We start from the raw sequence: 25519 nt of genomic DNA on the forward strand, positions 1-25519 counted from the left end.
CTTGTATGCGTTTATTTCGATGGAGTCATATTGACAACAAGTGTTGGATGTGTATTTGAATGTCGGCAACAAATAGCAATGAAATTTAATAGAAATGTATCGTTCGATGAAATGAAGGCAAGGATTAAAGCAAAAATCCATAGACGTTGTGGGAGAAGGATATCAAAAATTTTCTACAAGTTTCCAGTTTCGACAAATCCGGTCAAATTCGTTGAAATGGAACTTGTAGACGACGAAGACGTGGAGACAATGGTCGATCTCTACTGTGGGAATGGGAGTGAGAAGAATGCACCGATTCACTTATTTGCTGAGTTAGTCGGTATGGAGCAAAATGCATCTGATGAAGAAGACGGGGCTGAAGAACCGCGGATGGTGGCTCCAATATCATACGTTGATAGTGAATCAACTATGGGTGGGATCGGTATCGACCTGAATATTACACCCGATGAAGAAGAATGTGCCGACGAAGAAGAAGGTGCCGACGAAGAAGAAGGTGGTGGCGATCATTGGGATGAAGAGGTCGATAGTGACGCTGATCCCGATGTCGACGATGTACCTGATGATATTGACGCTGAAGATGTCAACAACGATGAAGGCATTAACGCTTCTTCGGTCGGGGAGCAGATGCGGCGTATTGTGATACACAATAATCCTGGGCCACACATGTCGCTTATAGACCCCGACGCAATGTATGTATCTGAGTTTCCGGAGTACCCTGAAATAGTTCATTCTCACGGGCTGGCCGTAACATCTGATGATGATGAGTTATTCATAGGCCAGAGATTCAGCTGTAAAGAAGAATGCGTATATGCCATTAAACGGTATAGCATGAAGATATCGATGGATTACAAAGTCTCCGTCTCTACTCCGACAATATATGTTGGGGAGTGTTGGAAGGCAACGGAAGGCTGCAATTGGCGCGTACAAGATGCATTCATTAGAAGTTCTCAGATGTGGGAGATACGAAAATTTGTTGGTCCTCATATATGCACATCAACACGTATGACAGAAGATCATGGAAAACTTGATTCGAAAAATATTTGTACGTGTATCATGCCAATGGTGAAGGATATGCCGACCATTAGAGTTTCGGTACTCATTGCGGAAATGCAAGCACGATTCCAGTATCGAGTCTCATATCGAAAGGCATGGGTAACTAAACAGATGGCGATGGAGCAACTGTATGGGGATTACGATTCGTCGTATAACAAGCTTCAAGGTTGGATAGCTGCTATACGAGAGTACGTACCGGGGACTGTGATTGAGTTGCAGACAAGTCTATATTACGGCCCAAATGTGCAATTACAGCCTGCAAAAAGGATTTTCCAACGGATGTTCTGGACGTTCGATCCATGTGTGCGGGCATTTCCCCACTGCAAGCCACTTGTGCAGGTGGATGAGACCTGGTTGTATGGAAAATATACACAGATACTACTTCTTGCAGTTGCACAAGACGGTAACAGAAACGTGCTCCCGATAGCATTTGCTATCGTAGATAAAGAGAACATGGAGTCTTGGGAATTCTTCCTCACAAATCTGCGGAGGTATGTTATTAGGAATGATAACATTTGCATCATCTCCGATAGAGGGAAGGGTTTAATTGCAGCTATTAGGCGTTCCGGTGTGCCATGGAGATCCGTTTACTGCATTCGTCACATTGCGTCAAACTTCCATAAGATTGCAAGAATTCAGACTGGAAGAGACAAGCCGTGGCAATGGGTAAATGATAACCTTATCTTTGCAATCTAAGTTATAATGTTTGATGTTATCGACTTACTAGAACTTATTTTTCGGGAATACGTATGCAGCGTACGAGTTAGAGCCACATATTTTCCGGCAAAGAATGAAACGAATTGAGAGTGACATGGAGGGGCAGACAAACACATCTTTCCGGTAATGGTTGCGCACAATGGAGCCGTGGCAGTAGGCTCAAAGTTTTGACGAGGGCTTTCGTTATGGCCACATGACCACAAACTTAGTCGAGGGGATCAACGCTGTCTTGTTGAAAACACGTCATCTTCCGATTGCATCGGTATTTTCTGCTACTTTCTACAGGTTGGCTACGTTTATGCCAAGAATGGGGGGCAGCAAGTCGACCAGATTCAGGCGGGGCATGTGTTTGTCGAACATGTGAGGGATGCAATGGTTGTAAACCGTCAGTTGGAGAGGTCAATGAACATGGAAATATATTCACGACAACTAGAAACGTTTCGAGTTACTGAGAACATCGGTCGTCGAACTAGGTCATACGGAGTTGATCTCCGGAACAGACGGTGCGAGTGCAGGAAGTTCGAAACACTTCATTATCCATGTGCGCATGTCGTGGCAGCGTGTGCTAAAGTCAACCTTGATGCTGAACAATATGTCGATGATGTGTACACGCTGGAGCGCACATTGCGTGTCTGGGAGAATGAGTTCCCCGTCCTGCCGGACCTATCTACGTGGGAGGTGCCGCCGATCACTTTCGAGCTTCTCCTAGACGCAGGGCTACGGAGGAATCCAAGGGGTCGTCCGCAGTCAAGCAGAATCCGTAATGAGATGGACATTAGGGAGAAATCTGACAGAAAGCGTTGTGGAATATGTAGGTTAAGTGGTCATAGCCGGAATAAATGCCCTAACCGAAACTTTCATGTCGAGCAGTCGTCGGGATCGGGGCGAAATTGAGCTAAAGTTATAAAATATTTATGTATATTGTTATAAAAGGTAATTTTAAGATTATATCGATTTTTTTATTCGGCTTATGCTTACGCTTAAATTGTATCCAAATTGTAACATTACCATTTAAATGTTAAAAAAAACAATGTGAGCGTTGTGGAATTATTAAGACTATATCGAAAATAGAGGCATTCATCATTTGATTGAGCTTTAATATAATGAAAAAAGTCGTGGCAATGGATATTTATACATAAAATTCAGAAGTAAGCAATAACTAAAATACAAATATGCCGTTTATGGAAAAAGTGCATTAAACCCCTAAATTTGATGGTTCGATGGTGTTGTCCGGGGGGTATACCTACGCGGAGGTCGACGGTCACGGCCTGGGCGACGACTAACATCCTCATCGTCCGCAGGTGGAGGCGTGGAAAATGTAGAGGAAAGGTCCTGTTGCTCGTTCACCGCCGACGAACTTGAACCATCATGAGTCCTATAATGCTGCGGATACGTGTCAGACGGGCCGGGCAGGCCGTACTGCGGCCGGGGGGATCCAAACAGTTCAAAGTCATAGGCGTATTCGCCCTGTGCGAAGCTCGGATAATATTCACCGCCCACCGAATCCGGACGATAGCCATGTGAATCCATATTTAACTGTGATTGTCCGGTCCGCCGGGTCTGCTCGGCTTTGCACGCGGAGAATAATATGCCATCGACTCCGCATCCAGCGCGCTCGCTGTGTCTGATCCCCAAACTTGCTGTACGTAGGGGGATAACAGTCGATTGCGCTCCAAGTAAATACGGCTTCCCGCAGCTATGGTACCATTGTGCATACTCCGATGATGGTTGCTAGTCGGTAGCCATAACCATCTGAGGAATTCGGCGCAATCGATCGCTCCACAGTGCTACGTATTTCCGGTGATATATTCCCCAGTCCAATTGAACTCTTCCTCTCTTTGTCAAGCCGTGATCATCCCCCAACTGGCACGGCGGATCCGGGATAGGTTGGATGCACCCAAACTGTCGAAGCACCCGATCGCCGTGATACCACTCGACGACATTGAAATTTATTATTGGTGTGTTAGTACACCATATGTGGGAATCAACGAGTGCGTACGAGGGTACAACATTTGCAATTTCCGTCCTCCGATACGGCATCCATATAAACTGCATGAGTAATAACATTGTAACGAGTTAGACCGATAACATGTGAGTAAGATATAGAAATAGAATAGATGTCATTAATAATAGAATAGCAGCTTACCCCTTCCCGAGTATGCTATTCAATCCTGAGGCGATATATCGGGACATCACTCGACTTCCTATGCCTGGACAGGTCGTCCACCTACAAAAATAAGCATTTGGTTTAGGGTTGGTAACATTGCCATATATATTATTCGGGACAAATAATGATAATTTGTAATATTTTTATCACCTGAGTGGCAGTGGATACAGATAGAGTTGGTGACTAACGCGTGCCAAAAACGACATCCGATAAAGCGCCCATGACTACAGCAGTATGAGGCATCCACCGATGTCTTTAACTTGCGGTATCGCCGAACAAAGCTCGATCTGTTGTTAGAACGGCGAACCCCAAATTGCACGATCTAGCAGTGGAGAAATCAGCTAGCAAGGGCAAGTATGACAAATGCACTGTCGCCGTTTACATCAGGCATGAGTACTGCCCCTATCATATGCATGATGTACGCTCGAGCAGCGCACATCAGCTCACCTTCACTGGCGGTCGCTGATAATCCACATATTTTGCCTTTTAGCCATGTAAATTTTATGCCGGAAAAATATTTATCACCATCCTCTAGTGACTCTCCTAGGAGTTGATAGCAAACTGCAGCCGGATCCGTGAATGAAGATACTCCCGTTACAGGGCTCCCGTCAATTGAGAGCCCAAGCTGCACTGCAACATCCTCCAAGGTCACCGTGCACTCCCCGCACGGAAAATGGAAAGTATGGGTCTCCGGACGCCACCGCTCGACTAGCGTAAATAATAAATCAAACCGCAAGTCCGAGGACCGGATCATCGCTACTGACCCAAATCCGGCTAACTCCAGGTACGGCATAAATCGTGCATCTGGAGCTATCTTTAAAGCACTGACACGGCCCCTTAATACTCGGAATGAGTCCTGATAGTGTAAAATTATAGAAAAAATATCACGATAACATAATTTATTTGTATATACTGCGTATATCGTTTTTAAATAAATAGAACTCCTGATTAACAAATAATAAATCATACCGCGTTATTAGCCGCATCAGATATGTGTCTAATATCGATTCGTATCAATCGAGCCAGTGCGATGCCTGCAAGTTGAAAAAAAAGAGTTAGTAAATAAATCTTACTTCGGCCATTTATTCGTATTTTTTTCTTCGCATTTTATTACTTTAAAAAATATCATAATTTCTAATTTTATAATTTTACATTATTTCAAAGGCATAATGTTTGAAATTTATTACTCTAGTGTGTTATTTAAATTTTACATTACCCACGCCATTTGCTCAGTATTATTTTCTCGATTTTATTACTTTAAATAAAATATATTATTCTCGTATTTTATTGTTTTATATTATTTCAGTAAATTTTCTTTGAAATATTTTGTATTAATTATTTCTGAATTTTATAAAAGTTAGTAATACACTCTTACTTACATCATTTGTTCGTATTTTTTCTCCGCATTTTATTAGTTTAAAAATATCATAAACTTAGTCTTTTATAATTTTACATTATTTCAGTGCATCATGTTTGAAATTTATTAATTTAATGTGTTAAGGGGGAATAAAAGAAAATAATAAATAAGCAGCGATTAAAAGGTAATTAGCCACATATTTGTGCCGCCTTTTTTTCCCCTCCATCACCCTTTTTTTTCCCTACATCACCCTTTTTTTTTCCTCTATTATTTTGGTAAATAAAGAAAAAGTTTATAAAATTTTGGTTTTTTTTTTGTAATATTTTGCTAAAAAAGCCGCAATAAACCCTTTCCCCTGCCCTTTGGTCGTATTATTATTTTTCCGATTTTTATTACTTTCAATAAAACTATATTATTTTCGTATTTTATAATTTTATATTATTTCAGACATTTTGTTTCAATTATTTGTATAAATTATTTCTGAATTTTTTTAAAATTTACTAATACACTCTTACTTGACCATTTGTTCGTATTTTTTATCCGTATTTTATTTTTTAAAATATCGTAATTTTTATTTTATAATTTTACATTATTTCAATTTATTATGTTTGAAATCTATTACATGTGCATTTTTCGCATTTTTCCGAATTTTATTATTTTCGATAAATATACAATTCCGTTTTTTATTTTCGTATTTTATGTTTTCTTAAACATACTTCTTTGTCATTTTACTTTTAATGTTATTTTCCTAAAATTTTAATTTCAAATTCCTAAATAAATTTCATAAAAAATCTCTAATCAACATACAATGTACATACCATTATTTTTCTTTCTAAACATATTTCATAAAATATATATGCTAAATAAAATAATAAAATAACTATAATGAAATAACATAAATTTTAAATACACAAATATTACAAAAAATTAAATTTATAAATAAAATTACCTTTTTTTCTTTTTTTTTCCTTTCCTCTTCTTCTTCTTTTTTCTCTTCTCCTTTCCTTTTCTTTCCTTCTTTCTTTCTTTTTTCTTCTCTTTTCCTTCTCTTCTTCTTCTTTCTTTCTTTTTTTCTCTTCTCCTTTCCCTTTCTTTCCTTCTTTTTCTTTCTTCCCTCTCCTTTCTTCCTTTCTTTCTCTCTTTCTTCCTTTCTTTCCCTCCCCTTCTGTTAATTGTTATAGAAAAAATTATAATACGAAATATTAATTATTTTATTTAGGCAAAGTTATAAGTATATGCCGACTTCAGAAGAAAGAACAACCTATTTGGGCTGTTTTTTCTATTATTTAAGAAAATAGGCTATTTTTCCTAACGTGGTGAAAAAGCATGCCCCATGAGACACTTTTAGACGAAACGATTTTTATAAACATGTCATTATTATTAGTTTGATGGTTAAATGTCAGTCCTGTTATCTTTGTGTCTCAAGTTTGGTTTATCTTAAGCATATTTTATTTTTAATTCTTGTTGTTTTAAGTTTTTTTTTAAATTTAATTAATTTTTAATTAATAACTCAATTTTTATATTAATAAAAGAATAAATATGTAATTACGTAATGAATATATATTTTAAAAACATCAACTATTTTTTTTATATTTTCTCTATATATAATTGTTATATGTCAAATATTTATTTTTAATTTACATTGTGGGTATGGCAAATTCTAATATATAAAATCAAATAATTATTTTATATATCATTATTAGTTTTATATGTAAAATATTTCAAATATCATTTTTTCACCTACATTGTGAATATGATATTTTCTAATATTATAAAATTAATTAATTATTTGAATATAATTTTTTAGTAAATATAATTTTTATATGTATAATATTTATTTTTCCATACGTATCATGTGTGTGAAAAATTTTAGTACTTTATATTTTTATGTGTATTCAAAATAATTAATTAAAATATTTTACTTATAAAGATAATAATAATGTTTGAAATAATTATTTGAAATATTTTACATATAAAAATAATATTAGAATTTACCATATCCACAATGTAGATGGAAAAATACATATTTGACATATATTTTTTCAAAAAAGCTTGAAACAAAATATGCTTGAACAACGAGAAATAATAAAATAAAAATAAAACAAATATGCTTAGGAGGAATCAAACTTGAGACTTATAATTGTAAATGAATCGAGCTTGAACAAACAGACCTTTGTTCATTTTGTTTGTCTATTTTAAACTTTTTTGTGTTCGATTTGTTAAGAATTCCAAAATATTTGTTTGCGATCGTTTATTTAAAATTATGTATGATCATATTCATTCATTTAAGTTAAACGAACATATTCACGAACATATAATTAAAAATGTTCACAAACAATGTTCATGAATAACTAACAAACAAACAATAAACATATGCATATGCATATATATATATATATTATTTTTAAATATAAAATAGTCAAACTATTATGAATATCTTATTAAGTGGATGTCCATCATGATCAAGATAAAATTGTGATGTACTTTAAATTTTAGTAGTTATTAGAATTAGATTCTACTTCTTTTATACTTCTTATGCCCATAAATAGATATTCTGATGAAGCATTGTAATCATCCCTTTGATTAATAAAGTACATTATCTGTTGCTTTCATATTTTCTTTGTTCTTTATTCTCTCTATCTCTCTTTATTTTATAATACGTTATCAGCACGATGATTCTCTATTTTTTTAAAATCTTTCGAAGTCGTCCCACAAATCAAATTCTTTTTCACCTTAAACTTTCACCCTTACAACTTCATCTTCGAGATGTTGAAAGATTCTATCTCAGAATAAATTATGGTTCTTATTCTCGATATTTGATTTATTGTACAAGCATTGGTAAAGTATAGATTTGGTAAGAAACTTTTATATTTCGACCATATTTTCTTTTCAATTAAGGTATGACTACTATTAATTTTTATTTGACATAAATTTGGCATTCGATGGTATTTGATTTTTGCCTTTTAGGTTAATTTTTTTATGTAAAAGACATAATTATTGATTAGATATGTTTGCTATTAATATGGTATGTTTTTTCTATTTTTTGAAGTTTTTCAAATTAATTTATATTATGCATAATATTTTTATGTTTCAAATTTTTCTCTTGTTATTTATTCTTGAAATTTTATTAAAATTATGGTGGAAAGTGCTATTAATCTACCATTGTTGATTAAAAGGAAATTTGATAGGATCTATTTAGTCTTATTAACTTGCTAATATTGAATGATTGTATGATATCTTTTAAATTGAACTTATAAATATTTTTTAGAGCAAGATAAGGTTTTATAACATATATGTGGTATTGAAATTTGGTACAATGTGTATAAGATAATTTTCAAGCATCGTATACGAAAATTTGGATTATTTATTAAATGATTTTTACTATTAGATTGTAAATGTTATTACGAAAACAAAGTTGTTTTATTACTTGTAATAGTGCTTGTGATAATAGTTAAGGTGAGGACGATGATGTTAAAGATCTTGTATATTTTACTATGTTTTATTTATTATATCATGTTTATTATAATTGGAGACTAATCATAACATGAATAGGTAGATTTTGATTTAAAATCTCACGCATGTTTGTGATGGTGATTATGAAATAAAGAATCTATTGAGATGTTTGTAAGTTCGTCCTACTAGATTTGTTGCATTCCCCGAAGTGAATGTAAACATAAAGAAAATAAAAGATATACTCATGGACCACTAAAAGTAGGAAGATAGTAATAAATAAGAGAACAATAAGAGTTCTCAAGATAACTCTTCAAAGGGTAAAGATAACTTATGTTATCAATTGATATGAAATATTATTGGCCACATATGTGGCATATGCCCAAATATTTTATTTCTATTAATATTCTTTGAGGAAGAATATGAAAATGTAGTAATGAATTTTATCATTACAGATAGAAAATATTTATCTTATTTGGTATGAAACAAACAAATATTTTCCAATATTTGATAGTACAAAATTAGTTGAAAGCTCGGAAGAGCTAATATATCAATATCTAAAAAGCACAAAATTTGTGATTTAATGCATTTCTTTTAAAAGATATTTGTAATGGATCGATATTGAGATCGTGAATGAGGAAAATATTATATTTCATATGAATAAAAACTGGATTGCGTTATTAATTTATATTTATTTTATAATCTTTGTGATATTCTTTTGTCATCATCCCCATTAAAGGGTTGAAAGCAAAATATTTGATTGTGAAAGATCTAATTATGAGCAATAGAATATGATAATTCTATCTAAAGCTTATTATGGTTGGATGCACTTAAAGTTGCAATTTTTTTAAACTGTGAGTATAACTCTACAAGATTCGAATAAGTTCTCAATTAAAATTACATGGTAAAATATTATTGATAAGAACTTACAAGAGAGAAAACTTATGTATGAAAAGTCATTGGTTATGTACTGTTGTACACTTGGAAAATAAGATCCACTCTCAAAGTTTGCTATTAATAGATTTTTGGGCATTTGAAGATTTTGACATATTCCTTGAAGCGAATACTACATATAATTATTTGAAAATTATATTTATTGACTTAATGACATTATAGACTTCACATTGATTTAGACATTTCCAATAGTAAATGTCACAATAGTACTTATATGTTGATACAAATTAAAAGGAATGATAATAAAATTATCAATTTAGTACAATTGAAACACATGTTAAAGTAAACCAGAAGTTTACTAATACAAATGCATGTATTACTTGGCATGACCAGTTAGACTATCCTGGATCATATATGATGCGAAAATTAATTGAGAATTCATATGGACATTCATTCAAGAACCAGAAGATTCTTTAATTTAACGAATTCTCATTATTAGTTGATTGTTCTTAATGAAAATTGATTCTTAGACACTCACTAGCTAAAGTTGAGATTCAATGTCTTGCATTTCTGAAATGAATATGGGCTCATTCATCCACCATGTGGATGGTTTTGATATTATATTATTTTGGTAGATGCATCTACAAAATAATCACATGCGTTATCAACTTGCAACCTAACGTTTGCGAGATTGCTTGTTTAAATAATTAATTTCAGATTATGCAATTAAAACAATTAATCTTGCTAATGTTGGTGATTTTACATCCCAAGTTTTCAATGATTATTGCATGTCAATTGGGATAAAAGTTGAATATCTTGTAGCTCATGTTCACACACAAAATGATTTAGCTGAATTGTTTATCAAATGCCTCCAACTAATAGATAAATCATTACTTATGAGAACAAAACTTTCTAGTTCAACATGAGATTGTATTGAATTACATGTTGTACGCATCAAGCCAATAAATTATAAATATTCCCCATTACAATTGATTTTTGGTCATGAGCCAAATATTTCCCATCTTACAATTTTTGGATATGCGGTATATGTTCCAACTGCTCCACCACAATACAAAAAGATGGGTCATAATAAGATATTGGGAATGTATATCCAAAAATTATGACATAAGTTGTCAGTTTTCCCAACATTAGGGGGAGAGGGTAAAAAGCTGTATTAATAAAGTACTTGAAATGAATTATTAATGTCTAAGATCCTCGTACAAAGCAATGTGAACCAAAAGTTTAATAGATGATGCATTTTACAAATCAACTGCCAGATTCATTAAATCTCACATACCAGCTGAAAATGCTCCAATACGAATTGATGTCCTAATAGGGCAAATTATTAGTGCAAAAGAAAGTAATCCATGCCTGAAGCGTGGAAGATTGGTCAGTTCCAAGTATAAAAATCCTCGTAAAAGAAAAGGAGGAAACATTCAAAATGGTCATCTAGTGGAGGTGGGGGTTCCTGAAGAAACCGATGACATAACTAATTATAAAACTCAAGAAGAGATTCAGCTACCTAAAAGTGAAAATGAAAATGATGAAAATAAAGAGATCTCAATAAGTTATGTCAATACGAGAAAACGATGGAACCGAAAAAAAAAGTTGTTGTCGACAACAATTTTATTTATAATATTGCTATTGAAATAATAAAAGAAAATGAAGATCCTGAGCCTAAACCTATTGAGGAATGTAAAAATAGAAAAGATTGACAAAAATGGAAAGATGCAATTCAGGCAAAATTGAATTCACTTTCTAAACGTGAAGTTTTTGGACCTGTACTCCAAACACCTAAAGATGTAAAGCCGGTAGGATATAAATGGGTATTTGTACGAAAACGAAATGAAATTGATGAAGTCGTAAGATATAAAGCTCAACTTGTAGCACAACGATTTTCGCAAAGGCCTGGCGTTGATTATGAAGAGACATATTCTCCTGTAGTGGATGCAATCACGTTTAGATATCTCATTAGTCTGGCAGTACGTGAAAAACTTGACATGCATCTAATGGATGTTGTTACATCCTATTTATATGATACACTTGATAGTGAAATTTATATGAAAATCCCTAAAGGATTTAAAACCCCAAAAAGATATAGAGTTTATTGAGAAAATTGCTCGATCAGATTAAAGAAAAGTTTATATGGATTAAAACAATCTGGACGTATGTGGTACAATCGTCTTAGTGAATACTTGTTAAAAAAAAGTTACAAAAACGATCCAATTTGGCCATGTGTCTTTATAAAAAGGTTTGGATTAGATTTTGTGATAATTTTTGTTTATGTTGATAATCTAAATATTATTGGAACTCTTGAAGAGCTTCAAAATACAGTAAATTGTTTAAAGAAAGAATTTGAGATTAAAAATCTTGGAAAAATAAAGTTTTATCTTGGCTTACAAATCAAGCATTTAAAAGATGAAATTCATGTTCATTAATCAACTTATATAGAAAAGATATTAAAGAAATTTTACATGGATAAAGCACACCCATTAAGTACTACAATGGTTGTACGATCATTAGATGTGAATAAAGATCAATTTCTTCTTTGCGAGGATGGTGAAGAGTTTCTTGGTCCTGAAATACCATATTTAAGTGTCATAGGGGCATTGATGTATCTTGCAAACAACACAAGACCTGATATAACTTTCGCTGTAAACTTGTTAGTAAGATTTAATTCTTCTCCAATACGTAGACATTGGAATGGAATTAAACATGTATTTAAATGTCTCGGAGGGACTATTGATATGGGGTTATTTTATTCAAATGATTCAAAATTCCTATTAGTTGGCTATGTTGATCATGGATACTTATTAGATCTACATAAAGGTCAATCTCAAACAGGGTATTTATTTACATGTGGGGATACTGTCATATCATGGAGTTCAACAAAGCAAACATTAGTTGTTGCTTCTTCAAATCATGCAAAAATAATTGCAATGCATGAGGCAAGTCGAGAGTATGTTTGGTTAAGGTTATTGACCCAACATATCTAGAAGATATGTAATTTGCCTTTACAGGAAAATATGTCAATTATCTTATACGAAGATAATGCAACATGTATCAATTGAAGGGTGATTATATCAAAGGTGACAAAACGAAACATATTTCACCAAAATTATTCTTCACCCATGATCTTGAGAAAAGAGGTGATATAAATGTTCAATAAATTCGTTCTAGTGAGAATTTAGCAGACCTTTTTACTAAGACATTGCCAACTTCAACATTTGAAAGACCGCTACACAATATTGAAATGCGTCGACTCAAAGATGTAATGTAATGTTGCCATCAGGGGGAGTCTAAAAACAAGTTGTACTCTTTTCCTTTAATCAAGGTTTTGTCCCATTGGGTTTTCCTGGTAAAGGTTTTTAACGAGGCAGCTTGTAATAGAAGATTGTGTACTCTTTTCCCTTCATTAGGTTTTTTATCCCACGGGGTTTTTCCTAATAAGGTTTTAACGAGGCACATTATCTATCAATGGACATCCAAGGGGGAGTGTTATGAATATCTTATTAAGTAGATGTCCATCATGGTCAAGATAAAGTTGTGATGTACTTTAAATTTTAATAGTTATTAGAATTAGATCTCTACTTCTTTTATACTTCTTATGCCTATAAATAGAGACTCTAATGAAGCATTGTAATCATCTCTTTGATTAATAAAGTACATTCTCTGTTGCTTTCATATTTTCTTTGTTCTTTATTATTTCTATCTCTCTTTATTTTATAATACAAACATAAATATTAATAATTATATTATTAAAAACGCATAAATCATCATAATTTTATTGATATATACTAATAGAATAATAAACAAGGTTTAAATGATTTATTAATCGAGCTTTAAACGAACTTAAACAAGCTTGTTCATGAACATAAATGAACAGAACAAACTTTGTTTGTGTTCGGTTCATTTAATAAACAAGCTTCAAAATTTTGTTCATGTTAATTTATTTAGCTTAATAAGCAAGCGTAAACGAACAAAAATCGAATTATTCATGAACTGTTCATTGAATGTTCTATTTATTTGCAAGCCTTATTGAGGTGTAAAGATAAATATCAATACTTAACCATCTGACTAAAGGTAATGACATGTAAATAAAAAGCACTTTTTGCATAAAGTGCTTTTCAAAAACAGGTCCACATGACCCAGTTTTACACCCCGTCAACAAAAGTAGCCTATTTCTTTAAAAAATAAAAAACTCAGTCTAAATTTCAAAATATTTTTTAAAATCAGCATATACCGATAATTTTACCCTTTTGTTCATGTAAAGAAAACCAATATTAACCAAAATACATACTTATGATAGTTTTAATTGAATAATCTGAATATCACGATTTTTTTTCATTCGTTGCTTACAACTTATCTCACACTTGCTACCTAAATTGCATCTCCCCCAGTCCCACACAATGGGGCATTAGAAACCGGCAGGGAATCCTCCTTTTCTAGGGTCACTAACTACCACAAGTTCTCCATGTCCCTTACCATCTAAATCATGAACTATAAATTGGCTCTCAGTTGCACTGGTTGCGCGTTCTAGGACATGCCCCTTCTTTCGAAGGTCTGTCCTGATTGTTTCAGGCACTTCAAAATGGTCACCAATCACACTTGTCCAATTCTCATACCTCACCACGTTGGGTATCAGCTGCATCAACACACAATGGAAACTACATCAGATAATCAACAAAACCAAACCCAGAATGTAGATGGCAAGAGTTTTCAGCAAAAGAAAAAAAACCTGATGGTAGACTCTTGGTGCCATGACAGACGAGAGTGGATCCATCCCCAGAGCAAAATGATTCAATAAAACCTGTGTAGTCGCTGCAATGATATTAGCTCCTCCACTTGCACCCACCACCGCTTTCAGCTTCTCATCCTGAAGAATCACGTGTGAAAAACCAAACTTTCCCTAAATGGAAAGAAACCAATCATTTTTTTTTAGATGTTAGTTTATGTTTGAAGCAGCAAACCTTCAAAACGATTGTGGGTGTCATAGACGATAAGGGCCTTTTGCCAGGGTGGACGAAGTTGGGCGGTGCCGGCGGTGGGGTGTCTCCGGAGCTATTGTTACTTGGCATGGAGAAGTCATCCATTTCATTATTGAGGACTATACCAGTACTTGGAGACAGTATTTTTGAACCAAAAAATCCATTCACTGTATTAGTTATGGATACAGCGTTTCTCTTGGTATCCACTATGGATAAATGACTGGTGCCATGGTCATGGATCTGGTTCCACCTACCAGGATGAAAAAATTTACCATCAAAGTTAATTCAGATGGAGAAAAGCAAGCATGGGGATGTACAGAACAGAGCATTATGGTTATTTGGTAATTGTGATTTTACCTTCCACCATAGTAATTGGGGCCAAAAGTCCTGTTGTCATTAATGGTTTTCTTCAGCTCTAGTGCAAACTTGGGAGAAAGCATATCGGCTACTACTTTGGACACCTTTACAAAATCCGGATCACCTAAATTCATCCTTACTGCAAATGCATGTTTCAATGCTTCTATTAGTCTATGGGTTCCAAGTGATCCTGAAAGGCCTGATGGGATTGCGTATTGAGCAAGAATGTTCAATACCTGTTACAAGAAGGTAAAAATCCCAATTTATCACACTTTTTTATTACCATTAAAATCATAATGATGCTAAATGTCATGGTATTAAAGATGAACCATAATATACTTACTAGCATCATTGAAACTCCCCCTGAGGAAGGCAGTGGCATGGTGATAATTTTAAGGCCTAGAATGTTAGCTGTAATGGGTTCCCTTACTTTAACTTTATACTTCTTCAAGTCAGTTATCGTCAGTATCCCACCAGCTTCCTGAATATCGTTTACCAAATTAAACCCGATGGATCCATTATAGAAAGTTTCTACCCCATATACTGAAATCTTTCGAAGAGTTTTTGCTAGCTTCTTGTTATAACAAATGTCACCCACTTTCAAAAGATCCCCATTTGATGTGAAGACTTCTCTAAGCCCCTTATCTGCCATGATTGCTGATTTCGAGCTTTCCATCTGCATGTGGAGATATGGAGAAATTTTGAACCCTTTTCGAGCAAGATTCTCAGCTGGTTTCACCAGTCTTTTCCATGGAAGCCTTCCATGTTGGTTCCAAGCTAGGTGAAGGCCTGCAAGTTGCCCTGGCACTCCGATAGAGAGACCACCCTTGGCTTTTCGAGTAGCATTGCCTGCATACATGTTCTGAATATGGAGAAAATTGGAGTGATTAAAGAAGTAAAAACACAAAAAACAGATGGGTATTCAACATATGAAAAAAATTAGTATTAGGTGGTGTGAACCTGGGAAGCTTTCATTGGAGCTGTTTCCCTCATGTCAAACACGTGTGCTTTCCCATTTGCTTCTCTGAATAGCATGAAGGCTCCTCCACCTAAGCCACTTGATCCTGGGCTTACAACCCCCAAGCAAAGGGAAACAGCCACCGCTGCATCGACGGCATGACCTCTGTGCCGGAGAACATTCGACCCAATCGTCGAACATCGGCCATCATCAGCAGCAACTGCGCCATGACGTGCAACAATTTGCTGACGTCTCCGTTTCGTGGAGGCACTTGCACCATCCTCAGTTGAAGTTGCAGGGGAGACCAGGAAGAAGAGGAGTGCAACGGTGATCCACAACATTAATGTCATTACTGCAATATTCAAAGATCATTCATATTGAAATAAATAAATAAATAAACCCAAACATAAAAAGACAGTAAACAAACAAAAAATGCATTACAGAAAAGTACATGATCAGGCATTTACATTAATGGGGAAGGGGATTTAAAGATCATGTTTGAATAAATTCAGGTCAACCTCTTAGTATTTTTAACGTCTGTAGAATTTCTTCCATTTACTTTAAGGAGTATGTGCCCTCGATCTGCAAGAACAGTGAATACCCCTCGAACCATGGCGTAATTTTGAGCACTCACTCGACATTGCAGAACGTTTAGAAGATTGGTAATTTTGTTAGTTCAAAATCAACTAAGAGACGAACGAGAATAGAATAGAATAGAATAGATGAATATTTGGTAAGGTGAAACCCCAAGTTTCAAGAAGAGATGAAGTTTGGGCGACGGAGAGTTTCAAACAAAAATGTAAACAGATACAATTTCGACAAATACTTGTTCTCCATTTAATTAGAAAATACTTTCTATTTTTAGTTTCACACACATTGATTACATGGATAAAATGCAGACATGTGGTGCGTTGTTATAAGTTGACGTGTTATTAATAATAATGTTTTTTAATTGTATCAGTAGTTTTTTTTTGAATAATTTTATGACGAACGAAATTTAATGAAAGTTTTCGAAGTATATGTTGTCCATTTCGTTGTTTCTCTTATTAGCATGTGGTTGTTTTTTAGTTGCTGTTCAATGGTGGCAAATTGGAGGTTCTGAACGACTTTAAATGTTGTTTGATGTTGGTCTTCAGTAACTCACAAGAAAAAATATTGTGAGAACTTAAAATTAAAAAAAATAATATTGGACAAAAGAATAGCACAGAGGATAAGAATTCTAGCCTAAAATTTGCTAGCAAACATGCAGCTTCAAATGGATAGCAATTGGAATCCATTATAGTTCTTAATAATGGTTACTACTCTAGTCATATCCTTCTGTCACTAAGGTTGAGAGAAGGTTGATTCTTTGATTGAAAAGTCTGAGATGAATGAGCGAGATAGGTGCTGAGAATCGAAAGGTAAAGATCAGGAATTCTTGTAATGGCCCCTATAGGACATGGATTAGATCCTCGAAAGATGAGTTTATTTCTCGATTTCCATATAACCCAAAGGGTACAGGTTAAAGCAATGTAGAAATTTCTTGAATTGTGAGAGTTGATACAATTTCCTTGGAGCCACTGTAAAATCTAATTGGAGATGCATGAGTTGGTAAGAGAGTCGAAGTGAACTAATTTCTCATCTCCTCCATGTACGGGGACTGTTCTACTAAGGAGATCAAAGGCTCTCTTGGTGTCGAGAGATTTATGGGACTTATTTTGATCCCAAATGATGAGATGAGGTTTGTGTTGAAACATTTTCAACAAAATTTATATATAGTGTTTCAATAACTATAAATGAAAGGATATAATAAATCAAAAGTTATATCTTTTGCTTATTGGTTAAGAGCTATATTTGATTTTTGACAAAGAATTATAACTATTCAAACAACTTGAATAGCTATGTTATTAGATGAAAATTCTTATAAATAAGAATAAGATTTCATTTCGAAACCATACCAATAAGTCCTAAAATTCTATCTTTACTCCATCTTCTAATATTATTAGATTGTTTTATAAAGAATTATTGCAGAATTTCTTTATAAAAATTGATTTTCTCATTTACATTAGTTAGTGCTTGTGGACTATTTTCGTCAGAGCAAAAATAATAATCAGATTTCTTTGTATCTTTGATGTTCATTTGTTTGAAACTCATTTGCACACCGAATATAGGTGAGGGCAAATAGAAGACTTGATGCACGCCTTGGAACCTTATCCTATTTCTTGGTCTTTTATTCAAGTTGTTGTTTGTGTTCCATTCGTGTATTCAAGATTTTTATTACCAAAGTTTTTGTACTAACAGCTTGAACTTGGAAGTCGGAGTCATGTGGTTCAACAGTGTCCAACTCTTTCTTCCACCCTAGAACTAAACATCCTTTCCTCTGTTACAAATATCCTTACCTGGTAAAATGCCTTTCCAGACCCAAGAGTAAGAAGGTTTTGGATTAACAGATTCAAAGGGGGTGTGACTGCAATATTGAGCTCTAAGAACTTTTGAGAGCATACAATTTTGGTCCGTCATTATTAGCCTTGCGACTTTCGAGAGGAGGGCTTCATTTAGTCTTACGGATTTCCAAGCCCCCTTGTGAGATGGGAGCGCAAAGCTTATCCCATTGACAAGGATGAAATTGCCAAGTTTTTGTGTCGTGACCCTACTAGAAGGCCCTAATTATCTTATCAATTTCATCACAAATGTTCGTGGGGGCTTGAAAGTAGAAAGGGGATAGAGGGAAAGCAAAGTTAGAGTGGATTTAATAAGAGTGAGCCTCCCATCCAACAACAGGCATTTTGTCCTCCATGAAGCTAGCTTGCTGTTAATCTTATATAGAAGTCGTAAAAGAACTCTTTCTTCTTATGCAATTTCTCTAGCTCACGCCTCAAATACCTTCCAGAAAAGTTAACATTTTTGGCTAAAGATGCCACTAAACCATCTCTTCACATGTTGCTTGGTAGAAAGACTGAGAAAGAGCTCGAACTTAGCAAATTTTATTTGGAGACATGAGAGAGAGCAACATCTTGTAAGCAAGGCCTTGAGAGATCTGCAAGTCTGTAGAGAAGCATTAAAAAAATGTAGCAGTCATCTGTAAAGAGAAGATGATTAGTAGGGGGCATTTTTAGATATCTTAGTTCCACATAAGGAGCCATTTTCATTAGCTTTTTGAAGCATGAACGAAAGAACGTTCATGCACAGAACAAAAAGATAAGGGGAAAGAGAATTACAAGTAGTTTCAAGCTAAACATAGATGCCAGTAGAAAAGTGCTGATGGAAATTTGATGGGGCTTGGAGCAGATTAACGTGATATTATAGATGGTCTCTAACAGGAAATTAGGATATCCTGCACATGGATGCTAAACCGGTTTGAAATGGTTGTTGGAGATAGTATATATTTCATTCTCAATTATTTTGATTAAATAATGATCATAAGATTATAATCTCACACATGCGACCCGAATTTCATCACCCACAATCCCACTAAACGTGGGTATTAGAAACCGGCAGGGAACCCTCCTTTTCTAGGGTCACTAACTGCCACAAGTTCTCCATTTCCCTTCAAACCATCTAAATTATGAACTATAAATTGGCTAACACTTAAACTGGCTGGACCTTGTAGTATATGTCCCTTCTTTTGAAGGTCTTTCCTGATTGTTTCGGGCACTTCAAAATGATCGCCAATCACATTTGTCGAGTTCTCATACTTCACAACATTGGGTATCAGCTACATCAACACATAAAGAAAACAATATCAGATAAATCAAGAAAACCAAACCCAGATTGTAAATGACAGAGTAAAAAAAAAAAAACCTGATGGTAGACCCTTGGTGCCATGACAGACGAGAGTGGATCCATCCCAAGAGCAAAATGGTTCAAGAAAACCTGTGTAGTCCCAGCAATGATATTAGCTCCTCCACTTGCACCCACCACCGCTTTCAGCTTCTCATCCTGAAGAATCACATGTGTGAAAAACCCATCATTTTTTTAGATGTTAGATTATGTTTTGAAGCAGCAAACCTTCAAAATGATTGTGGGTGTCATAGAAGATAAGGGCCTTTTGCCAGGGCGGACGAAGTTGGATGGTGCCGGCGGTGGGGTATCTTTTGAGCTATTGTTACTCGGCATTGAGAAGTCATCCATTTCATTATTGAGGACTATACCAGTACTTGGTGACAGTATTTTTGAACCAAAGAATGCATTCACTGTATTAGTTATTGCTACAGCGTTTCTGTTGGTATCCACTATGGATACATGACTGGTTCCATGATCATCGATCTGGTTCCACCTGCCAGGATGCAAAATTTTTAACATCAAAGTTAATTGAGATGGGGAAAAGCAAGCATGTTTATTTAAAGGTTATTTGGTAACTGTGGTTTTACCTTCCACCATAATACTTGGGACCAAAAGTCATGTTGTCATGAATGGTTTTCTTTAACTCTTGTGCAAACTTGGGAGAGAGCATATCGGCTACAACTTGGGAAACATTTACAAAATCAGGATCACCTAAATTCATCCTTACTGCAAATGCATGTTTCAATGCTTCTATTAGTCTATGGGTTCCAAGTGATCCTGTAAGGCCGGTTGGGATTGCATATTGGGCAAGAATGTTCAATATCTGTTACAATAAGATTAAAAAAAAAACAAGCTATCAAACTCTGACAATATCTTACAAATTGATGTTAATTGTGACAGAAAGCATGAACCAGAGTATACTTACTAGTGTCATCGAAACTCCCCCTGAGGAAGGCGGTGGCATGCTAAGAATTTTAAGGCCTAGAACGTTAGCTGTGATGGGTTCCCTCATTTTAACTTCATACTTCTTCAAGTCAGTTAATGTGAGTATCCCACCAGCTTTTTGAACATCTCTTACTAAATTAAACCCGATGGATCCATTATAGAAAGCTTGTACCCCATATACTGAAATCTTTCGAAGAGTTCTTGCTAGCTTCTTGTTATAACAAATGTCACCAACTTTCAGAAGCTCCCCATTTGATGTGAAGACTTCTCGAAGCCCCTTATCTGCCATGATTGCTGATTTCGAACTTTCCATCTGCATTTGGAGATATGGAGAAACTTTGAACCCTTTTCGAGCAAGACTCTCAGCTGGTTTCACCAGTCTTTTCCATGGAAGTTTTCCATGTTGTTTCCAAGCTTTGTGAAGCCCTGCAAGTTGCCCTGGTACTCCGATAGAGAGACCACCATTGGCTTTTAGATTAGCATTGCCTGCATACATGTTCTGGATATGGAGAAAAATGGAGTAATTAATTAAGAAAAAACAAACAAATAAACATATGGATATTCAACATATGGAAATGTCAATCAATTAGTTGTTCACCTGAGAGGCTTTCATTGGAGCTGTTTCTCTCATGTCAAATACTTGTGCTTTCCCATTAGCTTCTCTAATTAACATGAAGGCTCCTCCACCTATGCCACTTGATCCCGGGCTTACAACCCCCAAGCAAAGGGAAGCAGCCACCGCTGCATCGACGGCATGGCCTCCATTCCGGAGAATATTCATCCCGATCGTCGAACATCGGCCATCATCGGCAGCAACTGCGCCTTGACGTGCAACAATTTGCTCACGTCTCTGTTTGGTGGAAGCAATTGCACCATCTACCTCTGTTGAAGTAGCAGGGGAGACAAGGAAGAAGAGAAGAGAAATGGTGATCCACAACATTACTGCAATATTGGGTAAATCATGAACTGCTTGAGTTCCCAATCAAATAACAACACCAGAAATAAGCATGAATCATACAGATTCCCAGCCCTTCTCCCTCTCTCAAAGATTAATATTTTAAACATGAACACCTACACTAAATAGCCTCGTACTTACATATTTACATAGTAGAAACAACGACATTTATTTCCTCTCCATATATGTATTTAAAATATGATTCTCTTTTCAAACTTTTCCTTCTTTAGCACACGCCACATTTGGCTATTGAAATGCATGCATCATCTTCATCTGATTAAATAAAATAAAGAGAAACAGAAATGGGGTTTAAATTCGATTCTCTTCTTCTTGTTCTACTAAAAAGTAAATGCATCATAGGAAAATACGCATGATCAGGCATTTTCACCAATGGAGGAGAGGGGAGGGGGATTTAAAAATCATGTTTCAGCCTTATTTGATCTGGGAATATATGTATATATAAACACCCTATAATAACCTTGCCATCATACTCAGAAAGATAATAGAAAGCTACTGAAGCATGCAAGCATGGCAGTGCCAACATTTCAGTAAAACTATATGAAATGAAAACTACAAGTCAAAGCAAATGCAAGGATATTTCTTACATGATGTAGAAATAGTAGTAGTAGTCTTCCTCATCTCTTTCCTTTGTGTTTCTTTCTCCTTTGAAAAATATTGAGTTTGAGTTTAACTCTTGTACTACAGACCTGATGGATATCATATTATCATGGATCAATTGGTTTGGCTTAAAATATTATCCAAGGGACAAATGTGATTGATGCCATTTTAATTTCCAATTTAATAAGACAGCAGCACATGGAATAATATGTATCATCTGCTTCCTGTCCAAAAATGTCAATGCTCTCTTTTGTTAAATCTTGATGCTTGATTTAAAAACCTCTCTAATTTGTTTGGAGTATTGTTTTCATCCATTACCTATCTAGTTTTGGATGTTTTGCCATTTGTCCAAAACATACTATACATTTTCTTCTAGTACTTACTATTTTTTGTAACTCTAAGGATATACGCTTTCTAGATTTTAGAAACTGATTTTGTATTTGTTGTAATTATTATAAATTCTTATTATATACACCTCTCCAACCCTTAAATAGAAAGTTAATGTACTTCAAGACACTCGAACCTACATCCTCCTATACTAACAACAATATTAAGACTCAATCGACATCACATGGAACTAAATTAAATCCTACAAAACATATTTTGGCTTACTTGACTACCATATAGGTCTTTAAAATAGTTGTGAAATAAATGTATTTAACACTAGTTCAAAGAGGAAAAAATAATTTATTCCATATACATTTACCCCTAAAGGAAAATCTAACCTAATTTTACTAAAAATCCTAAGTTCCATTTTCTTGATCATGAAATTCCATTTTCTCCTCAAACACCATTGACTTCAAAACCCACAATTGATACCCTAAAAACATTGCTATAAAATCCCATAATTCAAAATGATTTCTAAACCCATAACTTGAAGAGATTGAAAACCCATCATAACTAGAAATAAATCATTAAGTGATCTAACCCTAGACCATAAGAATAGTAAACTAAAAAATGTCTTTTTTCATCCATCTCAAACTCAAAAACTAATAAGTTATTGTGGGTTGAGAGCTTTAACATTAAGGGAAGAAAATTTTTGGATTAATATTCGTCTTCTTTTTTTGTTTTTGTTGAGAAATTTTATTTGGGTATTATGATTTGTGAGATGAGAATGAGTTGTAATACAAGATTTATAGTTTGTGAAATTACTGTTTATAAAGTTTGGGGCTTATGGTGGATATAACTTTTTTTTTATGTTTAAATTGATGTTGAATTATGAGATTATATCTCGATTGTTAAATTTGTTGAAAATTGTTTGTTGGGAAATTATTGATGTTTGAAGTTTTTATTGAAGTTGCGTAAAAGTAATTGAGTTTATTGTTGAAATAGGTTTAGAGGTGTTGGTAATTTATGTTTCGTTTTTTGAGAAGAGCGGGACAACAAAACAATGGAACGTTATTATTTAATTCATCAACACAATATGTTACTAACAAAGAATAGGCAATTGAGAATTAACAACAATGAGCCACAACAATTGGCTAATAATAAGGAATTCTAAACTATGCAAATGGAAGCTATGCGGTTAAAAAAGAAGACGATGAGATACCTGTCAACCATCTCAAAAAAGAACTATTATATTTGTGTATAAATTAAGCCTATTTGTCACTTGGATTATGCTTTTGTTATACATTTTCTGTTAGCAATTTGGTTCAATATTACCAAAGATTTTGATTAATGGCATATGCATTGATGTGAACATTGGAATGTGCTATGGAATTTTTCAATTTATTGCATTGGTGTAAACTCTCATTCCCTACATTATCTGCTTCCCCCTCTTAGTAAGTCTTGCTAGTATCTATTATGTCGAGGCAATTGGTTTGGTTGAAGTAGGTGGGGAATGGTCTATTGAAATACCTTATTCAGTTGAAGGAGTTGATCACTGTAACGAAGTAGTTTTTGTTTTGTATAGAGAGACAATAAAAAAACCCTACACATACATACATATCAGGTGTTATTTATGCTAGTCAAACAATGAAAACAATCATCATTTACCTCAACATATGTTGTTGCATTCAATGGTTTTGCTGGAGACTTGTTTCTAGAGGATACTATCCCACAATCCTACAAAGTTTTGAATCAATTCTATAGGAACATGTGAAGAGGGTCTAACTTGTTTTTGGAGGCTTACCTAAACTATAATTCTTGCTAGCATCAATGCTATTGTTGAAGTTGTAGGATCTAGTTCTACTAAAGTTGATACACTTGTTGGTGGAGTTACAGGTACTGAAGGAACTGGAGTTGATGATGCTATATGAGATGTAAGAATTGTTGTTTCTAAGGGAAACAAATAAAATATAGTTAAATGAAAATAGAAGAAAGAAAACACTTGTTTTGGTTGAGAAGCACTTACAGTAGATTTTGAACATTTCCAAAAGTTGTGTTGTACTTCAAAGCATTAATGATACCTTATCTTCCTTCCCCTCCTAGATGGTTTGGCACCACCACTTTATTCACCCTCTTTAATCTATACATATATATTGAATTAAAGTCCAAAGTATCTTCCTCATGCTACATATGGCGCACACCCTCGTTCATTTTTTTTCATTTTCTTTTTACATTTTATAAAAGTGGTTAATTTTCAATATTGGTCCTTCTAATATGCTTAAATTTGGGATTTGTCCTTATACTTTAATTTCTAACATAACTTGGTCTCTATGTTGTTATAATTTTATTAATTAGTTTAATATTTTTATAATGTAAATAGATAATATCATTAACTTTTCAATTAAAATGTTATGTGATTATATATACTTTGAAAGTATATTTATAAATTCAAAAAGCAAAGGGACCAAATTCTTGAAAATAAAAGTAAGATAAATTCCAAATATATGAAGTGTAGAAACCTAGAGCCACGGTTGTTTGAACCAATCAAGGTATCGGTCTGAAGAGAAGCATCAAAGTAGTTAACATGCAAACCAGTACAGACCGGTTGAACTAAGTTAAAAAAAACGATTAAAGTGGTTTTTATTTTTAAATACTTTTTAATGATTTATTCAATTGACCCAGTGGCCTAATTAGTTCGACCACTGGTTCAGTTTTGAAAATTCTACTTAGAGTATATTTTAATTTTTAAAATTTTACTCTATAATATAAAAACAAATAATCAACCCAACATAAAATGTGAATAGCTTTAATTGTTGCCATGCATTTTACTTTTAATTGCAGGCATGTTTGTTTTCGTCCAAAATCTCTCACTAGGTACAATAATGAAGATATAACCATACAAGATTTTTCTTTTTCTTTTTTTTTATGAATTACAAAAAAAAAAAGGAAAACTCTAACAACAAGCCATTAA

The 25519-nt window shown here is 34.2% G+C and overlaps 2 protein-coding genes across 15 annotated transcripts; both read right to left on the bottom strand.

The window, feature by feature from the left end:
• Positions 1 to 14040: 14040 nt before the first annotated feature.
• LOC128031898 (glutathione hydrolase 1-like) lies at positions 14041 to 16291 on the bottom strand. Its single transcript, XM_012614428.2, has 6 exons — positions 15944 to 16291; positions 15327 to 15845; positions 14984 to 15219; positions 14609 to 14876; positions 14377 to 14514; positions 14041 to 14283 (listed from the first exon to the last, which is right to left on the bottom strand). The coding sequence occupies exons 1-6, from the start codon at positions 16289 to 16291 to the stop codon at positions 14056 to 14058; spliced, it is 1737 nt and encodes a 578-aa protein (XP_012469882.2). The 3' UTR covers positions 14041 to 14055.
• Positions 16292 to 19301: 3010 nt separating this feature from the next.
• On the bottom strand, positions 19302 to 24719 carry LOC105787859 (glutathione hydrolase 1). 14 transcript variants are annotated; one of them, XM_052625271.1, is made up of 10 exons: positions 24353 to 24563; positions 24217 to 24285; positions 22209 to 22310; positions 21745 to 21876; positions 21247 to 21590; positions 20629 to 21147; positions 20291 to 20526; positions 19929 to 20196; positions 19722 to 19859; positions 19302 to 19635 (listed from the first exon to the last, which is right to left on the bottom strand). In XM_052625271.1, the coding sequence occupies exons 5-10, from the start codon at positions 21586 to 21588 to the stop codon at positions 19405 to 19407; spliced, it is 1734 nt and encodes a 577-aa protein (XP_052481231.1). In that variant the 5' UTR covers positions 21589 to 21590; positions 21745 to 21876; positions 22209 to 22310; positions 24217 to 24285; positions 24353 to 24563; the 3' UTR covers positions 19302 to 19404. The 14 variants fall into 14 exon arrangements, with proteins under 14 accessions (XP_052481231.1, XP_052481243.1, XP_052481213.1 ...); XM_052625283.1 differs by having other exon boundaries at positions 21247 to 21530; positions 24353 to 24562; XM_052625253.1 differs by lacking the exon at positions 21745 to 21876 and adding an exon at positions 24575 to 24679 and having other exon boundaries at positions 24217 to 24498.
• Positions 24720 to 25519: the final 800 nt, after the last annotated feature.

This window comes from Gossypium raimondii, chromosome 2 (genome assembly GCF_025698545.1).
Source record: "Gossypium raimondii isolate GPD5lz chromosome 2, ASM2569854v1, whole genome shotgun sequence".
NCBI lineage: Eukaryota > Viridiplantae > Streptophyta > Magnoliopsida > Malvales > Malvaceae > Gossypium > Gossypium raimondii.

Coding starts and splice junctions, on each gene's coding strand:
- LOC128031898 (XM_012614428.2), bottom strand. CDS start 16,291: ATGACATTAATGTTGTGGATCACCGTTGCACTCCTCTTCTTCCTGGTC. Junction 15,220..15,326: donor GGGGAGTTTCAATGATGCTA/GTAAGTATATTA, acceptor TTCTTGTAACAG/GTATTGAACATTCTTGCTCA. Junction 14,515..14,608: donor CACCCACAATCGTTTTGAAG/GTTTGCTGCTTC, acceptor GTGATTCTTCAG/GATGAGAAGCTGAAAGCGGT.
- LOC105787859 (XM_012614430.2), bottom strand. CDS start 22,242: ATGAGGAAGACTACTACTACTATTTCTACATCAT. Junction 21,148..21,246: donor CTCCAATGAAAGCCTCTCAG/GTGAACAACTAA, acceptor CTCCATATCCAG/AACATGTATGCAGGCAATGC. Junction 20,527..20,628: donor GGGGAGTTTCGATGACACTA/GTAAGTATACTC, acceptor TTATTGTAACAG/ATATTGAACATTCTTGCCCA.